The 19,187-nt window shown below is 36.0% G+C and overlaps 1 protein-coding gene across 6 annotated transcripts in view; it reads left to right on the top strand.

The window, feature by feature from the left end:
• The window catches only part of MAP4K5 (mitogen-activated protein kinase kinase kinase kinase 5), a 146,721-nt gene that overhangs the window by 95,940 nt on the left and 31,594 nt on the right, over window positions 1-19,187 (top strand). For 5 of the 6 annotated variants that reach the window (XM_049899015.1, XM_049899020.1, XM_049899018.1 and 2 more), the window contains 8 exons: window positions 1,700-1,762; window positions 3,636-3,717; window positions 4,815-4,931; window positions 13,672-13,750; window positions 15,471-15,529; window positions 16,577-16,644; window positions 17,981-18,023; window positions 18,178-18,388. In XM_049899015.1, coding sequence (XP_049754972.1) covers window positions 1,700-1,762; window positions 3,636-3,717; window positions 4,815-4,931; window positions 13,672-13,750; window positions 15,471-15,529; window positions 16,577-16,644; window positions 17,981-18,023; window positions 18,178-18,388 — 722 coding nt within the window. The remainder of the gene's footprint in view (window positions 1-1,699; window positions 1,763-3,635; window positions 3,718-4,814; window positions 4,932-13,671; window positions 13,751-15,470; window positions 15,530-16,576; window positions 16,645-17,980; window positions 18,024-18,177; window positions 18,389-19,187) is intronic. The other variant, XM_049899016.1, reaches the window with a different exon arrangement.

Raw genomic sequence — 19,187 nt, 5'->3', positions numbered from 1 at the left:
AAAACAGCATATAGGGAGTTGTCTATTCTGTTTGAAGATTTTCCATGAAAGAAACTTTCCTTAATAGTCATGCTAGGCGATAGCAGTTATCATTAAAAAGGTCTTTTTTGAGTCTTTAGGTGTATTCTCTCATCAATTGAACTTGTTTCTTTTTTGTCCTAATTAGAATTTTAAACAAATGCAGATGAGATTTTTTTATATTCTCATTTCTTTCTTTTTTCTTTGCCTAGGGATAATGAAGAGATAGCTGTGCTTTTTATAATTATCATTTACATTTTAGCATATGTTGTCTCAAATATTTGAGGGCCTTTGGAAAGGTTTTTCAATATTTTGAAGGTAAACATTAATTGGGCTAAGATTTAAACTTTGGTATAAAATTAAAAAGAAAACCAATAGCTTGGGGAAAATGTTCCCCTTAGATATGCTAGAGAAAGGACTAATATTGTGTACAATGTAAGGAACTCATTCAAAGACATCCCCCCCCAACAAAGAGGCAAAAGGTACATTGTTTATGAGCAAGTACCAGATACTAAAGAAACATGTGGAAAACCTTTGACCCCACAAGCAACTGATTAAAAAAATACCTTTACCTGGAATGCAGATAAGTATAAACCTTTAGGAAAATAGCTTGATGTTATTTGTTAAGGGCATACAAATGTTTTCAGTGATTCCACTATTTAGAAATTATATTTAGGAAATAATCCAAGAAGAGAAAGTCTAAATGTCTAACAGTAGGTGAATTGTTCAGTATAAATTATTATAGCAGTTAAAGCAGCTATTACATATGTATAAATCAAAGCAGTATGGAAAATTGATTATTAGTAAAAAAGCAGAATGCAGTATTATGATTATAAAAATGTAATTGGTAAGCACTTAGATAAAATCTAAGAAGAACAACAGAACATTTTAAATAGTTAATATCTTACAGTGGCGGGATTATAGGTCTTTTTCAATTTTCCTTCATATGAATCATTTAATAACTTAAAAACAAAAAATAACTTTGATATAATAAAAAAAAAAGGCTAAAGAATCTTCTTAGAAACCTGAAAGGAGTTTTATAGGAAAAGCTAAAATAGAGCATTTTAGAACTTCCTTCTTACATCCTCCATTGTTCTACCTACATAATCCATGGCAAAATGGGTCAAAAGTGAATTCACGGAGAAAGAAAGTGTTCTTTCAGGTTGACCTCTGTATCATTCATGTAATATACCAGAGAAAGGGGAATATGGAAAATTACTGTCTAAAAAGAGAAACATCAGGAAATGGGTAGAATATGCTTATACACACAAAATAGTGGTAGAGACCAATCTTTGCGTAAACATACAACCTAATGTTAGAGTAACATATTATCTCAGTGTTACAGAATGATAATACAATTATATAGACATGTGCTTAAGATGCAATACTAGTTATATTTGTAACAGTATGGTAATAAAACCCCTCTCTAACATTTGGTAGCATTTCCTTGTGAATACAGGCTTCTTTGAAATTTAAAGATCTTCTCTATAGCCAGGAGCAGTTTTCCATGAACTGTCCAAGATACGGAAAACTCAGTTTCTGTATTTATACCAGTTTTCATCAATGCCTACATATGTAGTCATCTTGTATAAATCCCTTACAGAGTGTTCATTCTGATTACTAGATGTAGTAATACAAGTATTTTGGTATTGATCTTATTTAACTGAAATTTTTATTTCAGGGCCCTCTTCTTAATGTCAAAAAGTAATTTTCAGCCTCCAAAACTAAAGGACAAAACAAAATGGTGAGTTAAAGAATATATGGATTTATACAGTTTTACAATTGGAAGGAACACGGGTTCAGTTCTCTTATTTTATAGATGATAAAATTGAAGTCTAGAGGCATTAAGCAGTTTGCCCGAGGTTACCCAGGTAATTTACTTGCAGAGCTATGGCAAGGATCTAGATTTATTTTTTGGTCCAACACCCCTTTCTGACCTGCTGCCTCTCGTAAGAACTCAAAATCATGTTCTTAGCTTTTTGGCAGCTAGGGTAAGATGTATGGTAAGGAAAGGATTTGAAATATATACAAATGGATATCCAAAAAAACGTATACATTAAGATTTTGGAGATTTATTTATTTTTTGCCCTGCATTCATTTACTCCCATTTACATGCTGACTCTCATGGGCGATGATATGAAGAGGTTTCCCAGATACCATGACACTTAATCAGTCTCTATTGGGTTTCCCTTCCTTCTTTCATAATATTCAAAGGTTATTTTCATCTTGTACAAAGTAAAGCATTGTGCCTATCCCGATGGTCCGTAAGGATGTCTTCAATTGGATGATAAAAATTAAAAGTTATTTTTCTGGTGATATCTTCCTTATACCTTTAATGAAAGAAACTATATAAATAAAAATTTCCAAGTTCCTAAATTTAGGAATTCTTAATCTACATTATATGAATTTCTTGGTGGTCCATGAGCCCCCACAATTCTGTGTGTATATCCATTTCTTCTGGGGAGGGAGTCCCTAGCTTATTTCAGATTCTAAGAGGCCCCTCCCCTAGAAAAAAAAAGAGAAGGTTCTAAATCACTTGCTTTATGCTTCGTTAGCCTGCCTGTGCATAGTGTTATTAGGAGCCTGACTGTTCTGGGTGGTGCCAGGAGTGAAAGACAAATTACACTGTGGAAGTCAAGGAATTTATATACTGTTGTTAGCTGTATTCTTTTGTATTGATGCTGGTTGCTTTCTGTTTCTGTACCCTAAGTTCCTAGGCATCTGAACTGGAAGACTTTATGGCAGGAATTACTGAACATTCAGGAATGAGTAACTATAAGCTGTTAACAGTAAATTCACAGTCAGATTCTCTGCAGTCGTTAGCATTGAAGAACCTTTGCCAGTCTCAGATACTATCTGACTCCATGCTGTCTTTGCCAAATGAGCCACCAAATACAATGCAGTAATTTGATTCCTCTACAGAGAAGTGCCGTGTGGTTGCCTTCATTGCTAATCACTCGGATTATTCCATCTCTTTGGTTCTTGCACAGTCCCTCCTCCAGTGGAATTTTGGCAATGGTGGAAATACACCTCTTTGTCATTAATTAATAATCAAAACATGATTTCTTTAATTACGTTATATCTTCTCCCTTTCCCCACCTCATGCATGCAGGTGGTTAGAAAACCCTTCTGATTGCTAAAATTGCTCTCTTTGTCCTCTTTCATAAGAAATTCAGTAGCCTTTTTAGGATTTAAATAGTCTCTTACACTACCTCCATGCCATCCGATTCTTGGTATAGCAACAACACTTATTTGTTTTATAAATTATGAAATGAGAAAAGATCATTTTAATTCCTAAGTAGTACCTAGAACACAGGATTATAAATCATATGACACAATCTGCCTTGTTTGATTTTTTATGTATTTTTTAGAGGTTTTATATTACTATTCTTTGTCCTAATTGTATTTTGCTTAAGAAATAAAAAACTGACACAGATGTTTCCAAGTAATCTACTTTGCTTTGGGGTTTAATATTTTGGCTTGTATAGAGCTAAGAGGCATAAGGAAAAAACTGTGCATTTCAGATTTGCTAACTGCTTGTAAGTTAATTTTATTTAGTAACACCAAATAACTAATATTAGTGAAATATTTTTGTACGTGTCTCTTTTTATTTGAAGGTCATCAACATTCCATAATTTTGTCAAAATAGCACTAACCAAAAACCCCAAAAAAAGACCAACTGCTGAAAGACTTCTGACTGTAAGTCATTGAAATTTTAGGGGCATTTTCTGTAGTCAGACAACGATTAGCCTATCATTAGAACAAAAGTATTTAGTTTTTAATATAAAAATGTTAATGATCTTTTAGAGCGGGAGTTGGTGAACTCTGTAAAGGGCTAAAATGCTAAATATTTTAGGCTTTATGAGCCATACGGCCTCTGTTGCAGCTACTCACTTCTGCCGTTGTAGTGTAAAAACAGCCATAGGCAATACATATAAATGAATATGGCTGTGTTCCAATAAAACTTTATTTGCAAAAAGAGGTAGTGTACCACATTTTGTCCATGGACCATAGTATGCCAACCCCTGCCTTAGAGAAAGCTCTTAAAAATGTTCCGTCATCTAAAATTGCTTTTCTTGGCTTCCTGTGTAAATTTACAGGATGCCCTGTGTGTATTTGTATGTTTAAAATACTTTTGTATTAGAAAAAGTCAGTGATTACAACAACCCGAGTTTTATTGAAATGTTACAGTATTTAATTATGTACATTTCTTTGTATGTTAACAAAATTTTACAGAATCAAATGTAATAGAATACAAGTGATTTGTATTTTTTTTCCTGTTGTAATAACGGACTGTTCGCAATATTTATTTGCTTATCAGTATAATGACATGGGTAATGAATGTCATTGGTATAGACATGGTTAAAATTTTACCTGTAATGTAGATGAAATAACTATATGGAGAAATTACCCATGTTACAGATTTACCCCACAAAGGTTCTTTAGTTATATAATATATAATTCTGGATTCTCCGTTAATATTTTTAATACATTTTCTGATTTATTTGTATTAGTAGGTTCCCATATGCGTGTCTCTGATAGTTACTAGGAGCTATGGTTAATTAAGAGGTCAGGCTGCTAACCAAAAGGTCAGCAGTTCAGATCTGCCAACTGCTCACCCTATGGGGCAGTTTTCCTCTGTCCTATAGGGTCGCTATGAGTTGGAATCAACTCAAGGGCAACAAGTTTGGGTTTTTTTGGATATTTACTAATTGTAAACCACAAATAACATTTTATGTATGTCATAGATGTAAAGACATATTCATGAAATCTTGTTTTGTTTTGTTTTTGCTTAGCATACTTTTGTTGGGCAGCCTGGTCTTTCTAGGGCCCTAGCGGTTGAACTGTTGGACAAAGTGAACAATCCAGACAACCATGCACATTACACTGAAGGAGATGATGATGACTTTGAGGTAAGGAAGTGTTTACAGCTTAATTTTTAAAAACAAATATTTAATATGGCCTTAGAATTTGTTTTCTAATTGAAGTTTTCAAGTTGATTAAGATAGGTGTAGTACAAAGATTAACAGTGTTCCACTCCTTATCACTGTCTCTGCCCCTCCCCCCCCCCGCCACTTAGTTTGCCTAAAAATTTGAAGAGGTAGCTGAGATTAGAATCAGGTCTGCCCCTTTCTCCCCCAGAAATCTAGAAGTGGTTGTTATTTATCTCTTCCATGCTTTTAGTGTTGTCCGTTCTTCTCAGACCTCAGCTTCTCAAGTGAAAGTTTGAATTTTCTACAGGACATACATAAAGCACGTTTTTTCCAAGGAATAAAAGTTTTAAGAACATTGCATTGGACTAAGAGAACAAAAATTTAGCCAAAGCACAACATGTATGTATTATTTTTAATGAAAGAGACTTCCTGGATCATTTTTGTAGTTCCTCTGTTACACAAGGAAACCCTGGTGGCAAAGTGGTTAAGTGCTACAGCTGCTAACCAAGAGATCGGCAGTTCAGATCTGCCAGGTGCTCCTTGGAAACTCCATGGGGCAGTTCTACTTTGTCCTGTAGGGTCGCTACGAGTCGGAACTGACTTGACAGCAGTGGGTTTTGGGTCTATTATACAAATTATTACCCTTGTCAGCAAGTCGATTCTGACTCATAGCGATCCTATAAGGCAGAGTGCCATACGTCTTTCTCTTGTGGAGCGGCTGGTGGATTAGAACTACTGACCTTTCAGTTAGGATCCGAGCACTTAACCACTGTACCACCGGGGCTCATTCACATACAGATTATTAACAGAATACAAATAATTTTAAAGATTGAAGTTGAAATTCTTATATAATTTCCTCCTTTCCCATATTTTTGGGAAACTATTTTTTCTATAATTACATGTAGGGCTATTCAAAACTATGGTTTCTTTCTCAGAAAATACTGTAGAATTATTTTGAATATATTACATTTAACAGCGCAACTTGTAAATCAAGAGTGAGGGACTTCCTGCTCGTTGGCAGGTACCTGTTTATGCCTGTTTATAACACAACTGTTTTTTTCACCAGCATCTCTTCCTCTTCTCTTGTGCTTCCTTTTTACATCTGTTTCTCTGCATCTGTCTATTCATTTTCTTTATGCCTTTATTTTCCTTTTTATCTCTACTTTTATTTCTAGCCAGAGTACAGAACTAAAGTTTACATGTTATTAATTGAATAGCATTTTCTGCTTCATGTTCTTTAGTTTTTTAAATTATACCTAATTCATATCATAATAGATACTAACAGTGAGTATCCATTGTGTGCCAAGCATTATGCCAAATAATTTCCATGTTGATTCATCTAATACACAAAACAGTCCTTTGAGGTAGGTATTATTAATATCCTCATTTTACAAATAAGGAAATGAGGGACAAAGAACAAAAATAATTTACCTGAGGTCACACAGCTAGTAAGTGGTAGAGCCAGGATTTGGATCCAGGCAAACCGACTTCAGAGTCTACTCCCTTAGTTAATAACACCGTCATTTCTGTATACACACTTAATAAAAATAGTATTTGGAAGATCTTTAAAAGCTAATCTTTTGTTTCCTCATTGCCTAGTATGTAGCATAGTCCTGGCACGTAGTAGCGTACTCAGTGGATCTTTGGTTGAATATCAAATGAACTTTAATAGAAAATATTAAATAAACCAGCCATGCGTAGAATTTTTTCCTACTTAAGCCATCATTTTCAGATTTGGGATTGATAAATAATATCATTAATATTCAAAAATTATTACAGCTTAAAGGTAGAATTGTTTGTTACTTGATTCTCCAATAACTGTTCACTGGTTATATTAATAAGTGTTTCTTTTATTCCTCACACCATTTTGCTGGACTTCCCAAATCCACTTTACCTTCTAAGTTCTCTAATTTTGTTTAAGCATATCACCATACTTTTTCTTCCTTTAAATGCAAAACCTTGTACCAGGCAGTTGAGAACACATTGGTGGATGAGACTGCTGCTGTCCCTGCCTTCAAAGAGCTTATAGTCTCAAAGGAAGTTCAAAAACACATACAAGTAATTTACAAGTATGATAACTGTTATGGAATGGAGTGCTTTAGAGACATAGGGAGAGGAAAGGACTCATTGTAGAAGTAATATTTAAGCTTAAACTCTGAAGAATAAATTGGAATTAGAAGAGTGCAGGCATATGTGTTGTGAGCAGAGGGAATATAGTATGTTTGAAAGCCAAGTGATGAAAGAAAGGGTGGTGCTTGAGGAACTAAAGAAAAGTCAGTCTGGCTAGAGCGGAAAATAAGGAAGGAAGTGGTGGGAGATGAGGTTACAGAGCTAGATACTAGCCAATGCAAACCATAATTAAAATGTTGCGTTTTAAAAGCGTAAGGGCATTCTCCCAGTCAGTAGCTTGTTGTGATGGCTAAGGTTGTGTCAATTTGGTTGGGCTATGATTCTCAGTGGTTTGGCAGTTATGTAGTGATATAGTTTGGGGCTTATATAATGATACAGTTTGGCAGTTATGTAATGATATAGTCATCCTCCATGTTGTGATCAGCCAATCAGTTGTAAGGGAAGTTTCCTCAGAGGTGTGGCCTGCATCCAATATGTATATGGATGTCTGGTAAAACCCACACACTTGCTTTGGATCCTGTATCCGGCTCGTCATCGTCTGACCTCTGGTTCTTGGCACTTGAGCCAGTGGCTTGCCGTATTACCTGCTGATCTTGGGATTCGTCAGCCTCCACAGCCTGTGAGCCAGCAGCCTACTGTCTTACCTGCTGATATTAGATTCATCAACCTCCGTAGCCCATGAGCCAGTGGCCTGGCGTCTGACCTGCTGGTCTTAGGTTTGTCAGCCCCTGCAGATACATGAGTCAGGAGAAGCTTCCAGCATGAAGCCTTGACCCATGGACTTGGGACTTGCCAGGCTCTACAACTCCTTGAGCCATTTCCTTGGAATAAATCTTTCTCTCTCTCTCTCCCCCTCTACATGTATGCGTGTGTGTGTGTATACACATACATACATGTATGTATATATGTGTGTGTGCGTGTATATATATATACACGCACACACACGTACACATACATGGGGAGCCCTGGTGGCGCAGTGGTTAAGAGACTGGCTGCTAACTGAAGGGTTGGCGGTTAGAATCTACCAGCTGCTCCTTGGAAACCTTAGGGGCAGTTAGACTGTTCTACAGGGTCACTGTGAATCAGAATTGACTCAACAACAATGATATATATATATACACACACACGTGTGCTTTGCTGGTCTTGCTTCTCTAGAGAACCCAGAGTAAAACACTTGCCTTTTCACTTTTTTGGTAAAGTCTTTTGATGAACAAAAGTTTTTAATTTTTATGAGGTGCCATTTATTTATTTTGTTTCTTGCTGTCTGTACTTTTTTTATTAGATAATCCATTGTTAAAAGCTAGACCTGACAGCGTTGCACCTGCTTTTTCTTCTAAGAATATCTTTGTAAACCATATATCCAAAAAGAATCTAATAACCAAAATATTTATGAAACTTTAGTCACGAAATCAAACAATGCACTGCATTGGGCAAATGTGCTGCAAAATAACTCTTTTTAAAGTGTTAAAAAGTAAAGATGTCACTCTAAGGACTAAGATGTGCCTGAACCAAGCCATGGTGTTTTCAATCGCCTCATATGCATGCAGAAGCTGAACAGTAAAAAAGGAAGACCGAAGAAGAATTGATGCATTTGAATTATGGTGTTGGTGAAGAATATTGAATATACTATGGCCTGCCAGCAGAACAAACAAATCTGTCTTGGAAGAAATAAGCCAGAATGTTCCTTGGAAGCAAGGATGGTGAGACTTCTTCTCGCATACTTTGGACACATTATCTGAAGAGACCAGTCCCTGGAGAAGGATATCATGCTTGGTAAAGTAGATGGCGAAAAAAAGGAAGACTCTCAACAAGATAGATTGACACAGTGGCTGCAACTATGGGCTCAAGCATAACAGCGATTGTGAGGGTGGTGCAGGACTGAGCAATGTTTCATTCTGTACCTAGGGTCACTATGAGTCAGAACTAACTTGACAGCACGTAACAACAACATACAAAACTTTGACAGCTTAACAACAGAAAGACAAATAACCTAATTATAAAATGGGCAAAAGATTTGAATAGACTTTTCACCAAGGATTTTCAGATAGCCACCAAACACATGAAAAGATGGCTCAGCATCATTAGCTATCTGAGAGATGCAAATCAAAACCACAGTGATGGATGGTGACTTGCTACCACCTCTGAAAGTACACTGACAAGGATCATAATAGAGGGTCCTGCACAGGACTGGAGAGAAATGTAGAACAAAATTCTAACTCAAAAAGAAAGACTAGACTTGCTGACCTGACAGAGATTGGAGAAACCCTGAGTATGGCCCCCGGACACCCTTTCAGCTCAGTAATGAAGTCACTCCTGAGGTTCACCCTTCAGCCAAAGATTGGACCACCCCATAAAACAAAATGAGACTAAAGGGGTACACCAGCCCAGAGGCAGGGACAAGGAGGCAAGAGGAAACAGGGAAGCTGGTAATAGGGAGCCCAGGGTTGAGAAGGGAGAGTATTGACATGTTCTTAACCAGTGTCATAGAACAGTGTGTGCTGACTGTTTAATGAGAAACTAGTTCTCTAAACCTTCATCTAAAGTACAATAAAAAATTAAAAAAAAAACCATAATGAGATTCATTTCACTCCCACTAGGATGGCTAAGATTTAAAAAACAGAAAATAACAAATGTTGACAAGGATGTGGGGAAATTACCCTTTGCTGGTGGGAATGCAAAAAGGTTGTGGGAAACACTGTTGCAGTTCCTCAAAAAACTAAAAATAGAGTGTCTAAAGCTGGGTTCTCTAGAGAAGCAAAACCAGTAATGCATGTAAATATATGTAGAGAGAGATTTATATTAAGGAAACAGCTCACACGATTGTAGGCATTGGACGTCCCAAGTCCTTGAATCAGGATAGAGTCCTTTCCCAATTCACAGAGCCACAGAAGCTGGTGAACCCAAGACGAGCAGGTTGGAGAGCAGGGATCCCGCCCACAGGTTGTGACAGTCCAGGAATCCCCAAGGTCAGCAGGCAAGATCTCAAGATTTCTCCTGAGTCACTTAGCTGCAGAGATTGGTGAACCCAAGATAGGCAGGTCAGGGAGCAGGACTCTTGCTTGCGGGCTGTGAAGATCAGCGAATCCCAAAATGGACAGGTAAGCTGTTAACTCAAGTCCCAAGAACCAGAGGTCAGTCAAGAGACAGCTGCTGGATCTAGAACAAGCCAACAACCTTTCCAAGGCGAGCAGGAAGGAAGTAGGCAGTGGAAGATGGAGAGATGAAGGCTGAGGGTGTAGTGAGCCGCCATAGGCTCCACCCCTACTGGTACCACTCAGCAGAATCCATCATGGGGGTGATCCCATATCACATTTCAACAGGAAAGTGATCACAACATTATACACCTGCCAAAACACTGAGGATCATGGCCCAGCCAAGTTGACACACAATCTTGACCATCACATAGAGCTACCATCAAAAACCAAACCTATTGCCATCAAGTTGATTCTGACTCATAGCAACCATGTAGATAGAGTAGAACTGCTCCATGGAGTTTCCAAGGTTGAAATCTTTATGGAAGCAGATTACTACATCTTTTTCCGGCAGAGTGGCTAGTGGGTTCAAACCACCAACCTTTCAATTAGCGGCAGAGCTCTTAACCGCTGCATCACCAGGGCTCCTCAGAACTACCATATGACCCAGCAGTTGCACCCCTAGATATATACTGAAAAGACCTTAAAGCAGAGACTTGTACACCAGTGTTCGTTGCAGCACTATTCACAATGGCCAAAAGGGGGAAACAACATAAATGCCCATCAACAGATGAACAGATAAAAAGAGTGTTGTACATAGGAATAATGGAATACTACTCAGCCAGTAGGATGGATGTAGCTTGAAGATATGCTGAATGAAATAAGTCAATCACAAAAGGACAAATATTTTATGACCTCACTTATATAAAAAAAAAAAAGAAAAGAAAAGGCGAATGTATAGACAACAGTTTATCAGTGGTTACCAGAGGCAAGAGGGAGGGGGAAAGGAGTGTTTAACAGTGATGGAAATAATCACATTGATTAAGAGAAGGGTTGCACAGCCAATTATTTTAATTGCTGTCAATAAGTTGTACACCTGTAACACATTGAATTGGCAAAAATTGTGTGATAGATAATATTTACAACAACAACAAAAAAAGAGTATTTCTTCCAAAAGTTAAGGATCAAGGAAAAGGAACTGGCAAATGAGATTGGTAACATTGAAATAAAAAAGAATTTCAACAAGGATACTGCCTGGAAGTTACGTTAAGGTAGTCTTGGTATTTAAGTGTTATTGTTTGATGATTTTAACAAGGGTAGTTTTCAGATAGTGGAGGAGAAACTAGATTGGACTGTTTTGATAACACTCCAATCTAGCAATTCATTTATATCCAATCTAGTAATTCATTTATGAAATTTTGTTGTGAAAGGGAGGTGTAGGATAGAGCAGTAAGTAGAGGAGAATGAATTGAAGAGAGGGTGTTTATTCATTTATTTTTTAGGTGGGTGGGGAGCTTGAACAGGTTTAAATTCTTGTCAGAAGGGTCCAGTAGATAGATGATTCAAGAGAGGCAAGATAAATAGGCAAAGTCCCTAAAAAGGAAGGAGAAATGGATCTAGAGTATGATGAGTGAGTTGGTTTTAGACTTCTTCCCTTGCATTAGTGAGGAAGATGGTTGAGAGGACAGCTAGAAGTTGAGTAAGTCCTGTGTGATAGCTTCTGTTTTCTCTGTGAAGTAAGTGGCAAGTTCATCTGAAAGTGAAGGAAATGGTGGGTTTAAGGAGTGTGGAGAAAGTATGAAATAGCAATTAAAGAAAATGGATGGGTAAAATGACTAGGGAAGTGTTTGTGGGCAAACTTGAGGGCTCAGATGAGGTGAGTTTTCTATGTTTTCTGCTTTATAATTTTTCTCCAGCATTGATTGATAGCTCAGATGTGAACACAAAAGTAGCTAGTTGAGTTCATCCATGGTTGCCATTTTGCCATGCCAGTGTACTGAAGGACGGTGGGGCAAAGGAAACTTAAGATATTGGCAAGAGATTGCTTAAAATTGGGGACCACTAGATCTAAACCAGAGTTCGGAACCAGTTCATTCTGGTTCTAACCACTGCTGAGAATTTGCATTTCCACCTCAGATGTACTGAACAGAATCTGCAGTTTAACAAGATCCCCAGGTGATTCTTATGTGTAATAAATTTTGAGAACCACTGCTCTAGTATAGGTTCTCAGAATTGGTCCCTAATCAGCAGCATTAGCATCACCTCAGAACTTGTTAGAAATGCACATTCTCAGCAGGGGTTTGAACCAGAACAAACTGGTTCAAAACCCTGATCTAAAATTGGATAGAGAGAAAAGTGAAGACAGGAGAGATGCTGATGGAAAGTGAGAAAGTACTGGATTCACGGACTTGAGCTTCTCAGTGGAAACATTAAAGAAGTGCAGTGGGAGTAATTGCAAGCTCAGAGGGTCTGACATTTAGAGTATAGCATGAATTTGTGATATCAGAGTTGATAACAGAATCCAGGATGTGATCCTAGGAGTAGAGAATGCGTTGAAGTACGGGAGAATGTCTTTAGAGATGACATCATAGAACTTAAGTTGAGAGCAATGGATAGTGAGTGCATCTACCTGGGCCTTTGAAGTCCTTTGGTATGATGGTGAGTCCTGAGCTGGAAGGGAAAAAACGTGAGCCACTTTCCGAGTCATCAGTCAGTGAGAAACAGTCATCAGAAATTTGGTGCATAGAGGTTGAGCTAAAGATTTAGCTTCAAAGAAGCAGGAGCTTATAAAAGAGAGTGGAGGTATGAAAGTAGTAAGCCTCTCACTTGGCTTACTACATTCAGTATTCTTACCTGACCTCCCAGTATCCAATATTTCTCTCCTCTGTGCTCTCTTACACACTTACCAGATTACACGTAAAGCCTGACTTGTGATGCCTCTCCCTTGCTTTAAAATCTCCAAGAATTCCTTTTTTAGACAAGAAAATAAAACTGAGAGCTCTAGCTTGGCATTTAGAGCCCATCATAATCTGGTTTACCACAGTCTTTTCAGTTTTATCATTTCTTTACCTAATCATCACTGTAGTCAAAGAAAAACACACCCCTAGTCCATATAAACACAATTTCTTTTTCTTTCTTGTGTCAGTTCAAATTTCTGCTGTCTAGAATTCTTCTCCCACATAGCTACATAGCCAAAGCGTACTTGTCTTTCAGGGCCCCATATCAGATTACAGTTCTTTCATGAAGAACTCTATACCCCTCCAGGTAGAAGTCCTTTCTTCTGCTCTGGGCATTAAGAGTAATCAGTTTATCTTCTTAGTGACATTTATTTTCTTCTTGGGTTTGTGTCTGTGTCTCATCTTCCTAGACTATAAGCTCTTTGAGTACAGGATCCCTGTCTAACATGTCTTTGAACTTCTTTAATATTTTACACAGTATAAACGTGCAACAAATAAGCTTTTAAATTATCTTTCTCTTTGTTGTTTTATATTTATCCTATATTTTATTAGTAAATAATCATATTTGTCCGTAAATTACCACTTAATTAAAAAGAGAAAGTTTGACCTTTTCACTTTATCATTGAAATTTGTTTGTGTATATTATGCTTATATTTACAGCCCCATGCAATCATTCGTCATACCATTAGATCTACAAACAGGAATACCAGAGCTGAACGGACAGCTTCAGAAATAAATTGTATGTGTTTGGTATATATTTTCAGTTGGTGTTTTTGGAGAATTAAATTAGATGGATGTTCTTGTATTTCTTATGAAATAATAAAATCTCAGACTAATTGAGGCTACGTACTTTAACATATCCGAATACCTGGATCTTCCAGGCAAGGGTGAGATTGTTCATTCTAACTAATCTGATTTCATACACCCAACTCTGACAGTCTAGCTATATTAGCTGTAATGTTGTAGAGACAGGAATTGGAGGCAATATTCCCAAATGTGTGAGATGCTCAGGTTTTGATTCACCAGAAGAGAGTTAATGAGCTCCTAAGGGAATTAAAGCAAAAAAAACAACAATACACTTTAGGTTAAAGAAGTTTAAGAATTTTGGAAAGTTTGGCCAACTTAAGTTTGAAAATTCCATTTGCCCTTTTTATTTAACCTAAGACTGAGGATAATAAATAATGAAGGCAATGGAAATTTTTAGTATAAATGAAATCTCTCATTTCAGTTGCTGATACTGGTGAACATATTTGGATGTAGTTCATATTTCAGTATAACGTTAATCCTACGAATTTATGACACATTTTCTCTAGGAATTGTTTTAAGTCTTTAAATTTTCTGGGTATATAAATTTTATTACTAAAAAATGGTATTTGATTTCTTTCTTTATGTCTTTTGGAGTTAATCTCTATACCCGCTTGCAAGTATTTCTAGTTGTGAGAAAAACAAGCCTTATCTCTATTTCAGGAGTGAAGTGGTTCTTCATGAATTATATTATGGCCCTTGAACTAAAAAATTTTTAATTATGTTAAAAAAAAAGTCATTAATGGCTAGGTCTTTTTATTTTAGGTTATTAATAAAAATTAGGTATTATATTTTATGGGATGTCTTCCAAGCTATTATTGAAAATCTTATTTTTAATGTGATAAATGAGTCGTCAGTACTTTGTACTGCTTAACAAATCTTGTTTTTAGTGATAAGGACAACTGAATCCTGTTTGAGAGTGCTTTCTTTAATATCTGCTAAGATTGTATTTAGGAGTCTTACACTGCTATGATCCAAGCATGAATGTTTTATAATTTTGGGGGGGCTTTTTTTTTTCACATTGGATTTTAGAATTTCAAAATTCTGTGTACTTTTTATGAGTAGATAATAAACTATCCTTTTCTCTGCTTTAGAATATTTCATATAATAGAAATTATTTTTTGAATATTTGGAATAATTGTGAAAATACTCTGGGCCAAATAAAATACACATTTAGCAAAATACAATGTTATGTTCCTGAATACCATTGTAACATTTAACTTGACAAAAATTACTTCCTCTTTTAGTAGTTTATAGGTAATATTTCTTAGTTCACGTCTTCTCTGAAATTATAGTTTAGTTTCAAAATAGTCTATAGACTAGATAGAGAAAATCTTTCATTTTTCCCTTAATCATCTACTTTTAATTCTTTTTTTAATCTCTTTATATAAAATGTGTTATATAATTTTCTGAGTTCAATCAAGAACTAAGTAGAGATGTTAGCAGGTTCCCGGACTGTTACTTTGTTTTGGGTGAGCATAAAGAAAAAGGGGTAGTCGTCTGGTAAACAAATAAGAGATCTCATCTTTTCTTCTTACCCCTTTTCTCTTGACTCCCTCCCCCCGACCCCCTGCTTGTTCACATACTTCTCATTACATTTCTGAGGTTAGCCCTTTAAGACGTTGAATTGTAAATATCTATTCTATATTTTTCAGTTGATAAATTACAGTTTGAGCCTCCTCTGAGAAAAGAAACAGAAGCACGGGATGAAATGGTAGGAATTGTGACTTTTAAATTATTTTACACATTAGAATATGAGAAAATATATACTGAGGTGTACTTTGAGAAGAGTGCAAAGTAATACAGTCATTCAAGCATTAGTTTTGACCCCTCCTGAGTCTTTCGAAGAATTTACATGAAGTTATTAAATATATGGAATTTGAAGCTTATTTAGCTCGCAGGATCTTTGTTTTTATTGATCTGTTAGGTTTTGTAATAGATTCTACATTTTATGTTGCTTTACTGTTTTTTTAAACTATTTTGTTTTATTTGTTAATACAGCTTTTTTTTTTTTTTAACCATTATTCTTATTTTGAGATTACTCTTTGGTTGGTCTTTTCCCTATTAAAAGGAAAGAAGTAATAGATAAATCATTGTAGGTAGATTGTATGTATTTGTACCATCATAGTTTTTGTTTCTGTTTTCATTTTTAAACAATAGATTTCAACTACTAGTATTTCATTTTAAAATGTAATTTTTGCAGATAGTTTAATTTTTTTAGTAAGAATTTTGCTGTGTTCATTGTATACTGCTTCTTGACATTATGTTACCATCTTGTTTCTTTTAAGCTTTAGTGAAAGCATAGTTTCTAGAGTAATTGTCTTCTGTTAAGTGATCTCTTCATCCTTGATATTTAGAATTAGTACTTGTCTTACTGTATATATGAGAGTCTAATAAATTCTCAGTTTCTATGCTAGTAGGAAAAATTAGTAGCACTAATACATTAATGATAAAATTTAATAATATGATGTATATTTCTCCATGCTAATGGAGTAGTGAGGTTTTATCTGTTTAGCTTTGGAATATACTAGCATATTGATAAAGAGGACTTGTCACATTTGACACTTTATTTAGTATGTTTATGGAATTTTTTGAGTTGAAGTCAACTAATAAGGAGTCATTGACCTAAGTATGTCAAATGATTGAGTGCCAGGATGATTAACAGTCACGATACTAGAATGTTTCATTGAATCAAGTAGAATGGTTAATATCTGCTACAAGGTAGCATTTTAAACTATATACACATTTTTTATCATCACAGGGAGTGTCATCAGGCCCAAACTTTGTATTTCAGTGGAATCCTTTTGTTGATGGTGCAAATACTGGCAAGTAAGTTTTCTAACTCAAGAACCATATTTCACATGATTACATAAGAACAGTATGGGGGGAGTTATTCTAATAAACTTCCATTTATGTTCTTTAAAAAATTGTACTGTGCCTTTTGTCCATGTAAAACTTCTGACTTTTTATAACCAAAAATCATCATGTATTGATCATTAAGGTTTTTTATTTTTAAATCAGAATATACTATGTATAATGATAATATACCAAAAGATGAATCACATGATGTTGTGGGAAAAATACTGTATCAGAGTCAAAAGCCCAAATTCCATCTCCAGTGTAGTTATTTCATTTCTCTACAATTGTCTTCCTCAGTAATTAAAGAGGGCTGACCTGGATAAGTTGTCCAAATCTATTTCTGCATTGCAGTTGTCTAGAGAAAAAAAAAAACCACCTTTTGATTAGCAGCTGTAGCTTGTAACCGCTGCGCCACCAGGGTTTCCATTGTCTAGAGAGCCTTCGAAAAGACAGATTTCTGGGCCCCCACATTAGGCCTATAGATCAGAGATTTGCAAACTACTACCTGTAGACCAAATCCAGCCTGCTGCCTATTTTTATATGGCCTGCAAGCTAAGAATGGTGTTTACATTTTTTAATGGTTGAAAAAAGTCAAAGGATAATAATATTCTGTGACACATGGAAATTATGTGAAATTCAGATTTCAGTACCCATAAATAAAGGTTCATTAAAATTCATTTTTTATATATTATCTATGCCTGCTTTCATACTACGGTAGCAGAGTTAAGCAGTTGCAACCACTGTATGGCTACAAAGACTATAATATTTACTATCTATCCTTTCACAGGAAAAGTTTGCCAATCCGTGCTACAGAATACAATCTTTGAAACTGGAATCTAAGAATCTAGATGGCTTCCCACCTGATTGCAGTGACTGGATTAGTGATTGGGACCAGAGGGCTAGATCAGTGCTTCTCAAATTTTAATGTGTCTGTTGATCACCTAGAGATCTTGTTAAAATGTAGACTCTGACTCAGTAGGTCTAGAGGTTGCATTTATAAAAGTTCCCAGGTGATGCCAGTATTGCTGGTTTGAGGGCCACACTTTGTTGCCTAGCAAATATTTGATAATATTTAAGGCTGTTAGCCACTGTGATTCCCTGTGGATTCCAACTCTAAAATTCTGAATCGGTTTTTATTACTAGTAAGCTTAGGTTTCCTTAAAGGTTTTATACTCTATACCATGATCTATTTTGTCTTTTATGTCCTCTGAATATAAACAGATTTTAATGCACATTTAATAGTGTCCTGTGTTTTATGTTATGATCATTTATCACCATCTAAATTGCGTTATTCTCTTTGTGTTAGATCAACCTCAGAACATGCAATACCACCTCCCCTACCTCCTAAGGTGAGCTACTTAAGGATTTGACAGTTTCCAAATAGTTTTGTTAAACTTGTTCAAATTTCTCTTAAATGTATTTTAGATGAATACAGTTTTCTTCTGGCAGGGAGTACAAAGATGTAAAATTATTAAAGTACTTTTTTTGTGTTATCATTAATAGCCAAGGATAAACAGTTACCCTGAAGATAACCTCCCAGATGAAGAAAAATCATCAACCATAAAATGCTGTCCTGATTCAGAGAGCAGAGCTCCCCAGCTTCTCAGAAGACAGAGTAGCCCAAGTTGTGGTCCTGCAGTAGAGACTTCCTCGATTGGTATGGCTAGCAGTATCAGCAGTCTTGGAGTGCATACAGCTAGATACTGTGACCTTGGTAAATAAAACAAAGTAAACATTGAAAAGAAAGCCAATTTGTTCCTATTTAAGAAATCTTTTTTTTTTTTTTAAGTCAGTCTTACTATTGTTGAAATCTTTGTGAAGGTTCTTTAATTGCACATAAATGGGCTATAAATACATTCAGACTAATTCAGCCTTGATTTGATACCTTACTAAAAATTAGAAGATCTAAAAAGAATAGATGTTCCTATTCACCAGAACTTAGGGTCTATAGCATGAGTATACCGATACACACATAACATTAGACAAGACAGCTTTTCTCCTACAATAATTAACTACATTTAATAGAAAACCAGAGATTTCCGGGGGAGGTAGGATAGGGACTAAAGGAGGTGGGCCTCTTGCAGGATTTTATAGGGCTTGGGCAGCGTTCAGTAGATGGAGCCACTCTGAAAGGCATTCTTGGAGAACAGCAAAGAATGAGCAAATGTACTAAAGCAGGCAAGTCTGAATTGTGTTTGAAGTACAGGCTTGTATGGTGAAGTTTGAGCTTTGGAAGGGTATATACTGAAAGTCAAGACTAAAAAGGTAGATTGAAGTTCAGTTATACAAGACCTTGAGTATCAGCGTCAGTAAATCACATTTCATTCTTCTCACAATACAGAAAGACAGTTATTTTCATGGATCGAGACCACTGCTTAAGATGCAGTGCTACTTCTACAAAAGTAAAGAAAGGCACCAAAGGCAAATTAACTCATCTGAGGTTATTGCCCAGTAAAGGATTACTCGAGAGGAAAACAAGTAATAGGAGTAAGGGGAAATTATTTTTTTCAAGA

Source organism: Elephas maximus, chromosome 10, assembly GCF_024166365.1.
Source record: "Elephas maximus indicus isolate mEleMax1 chromosome 10, mEleMax1 primary haplotype, whole genome shotgun sequence".
Lineage (NCBI taxonomy): Eukaryota > Metazoa > Chordata > Mammalia > Proboscidea > Elephantidae > Elephas > Elephas maximus.
Note: the sequence above shows the minus strand (reverse complement) of the source record. Positions and strands in the feature narration are given on the sequence as shown.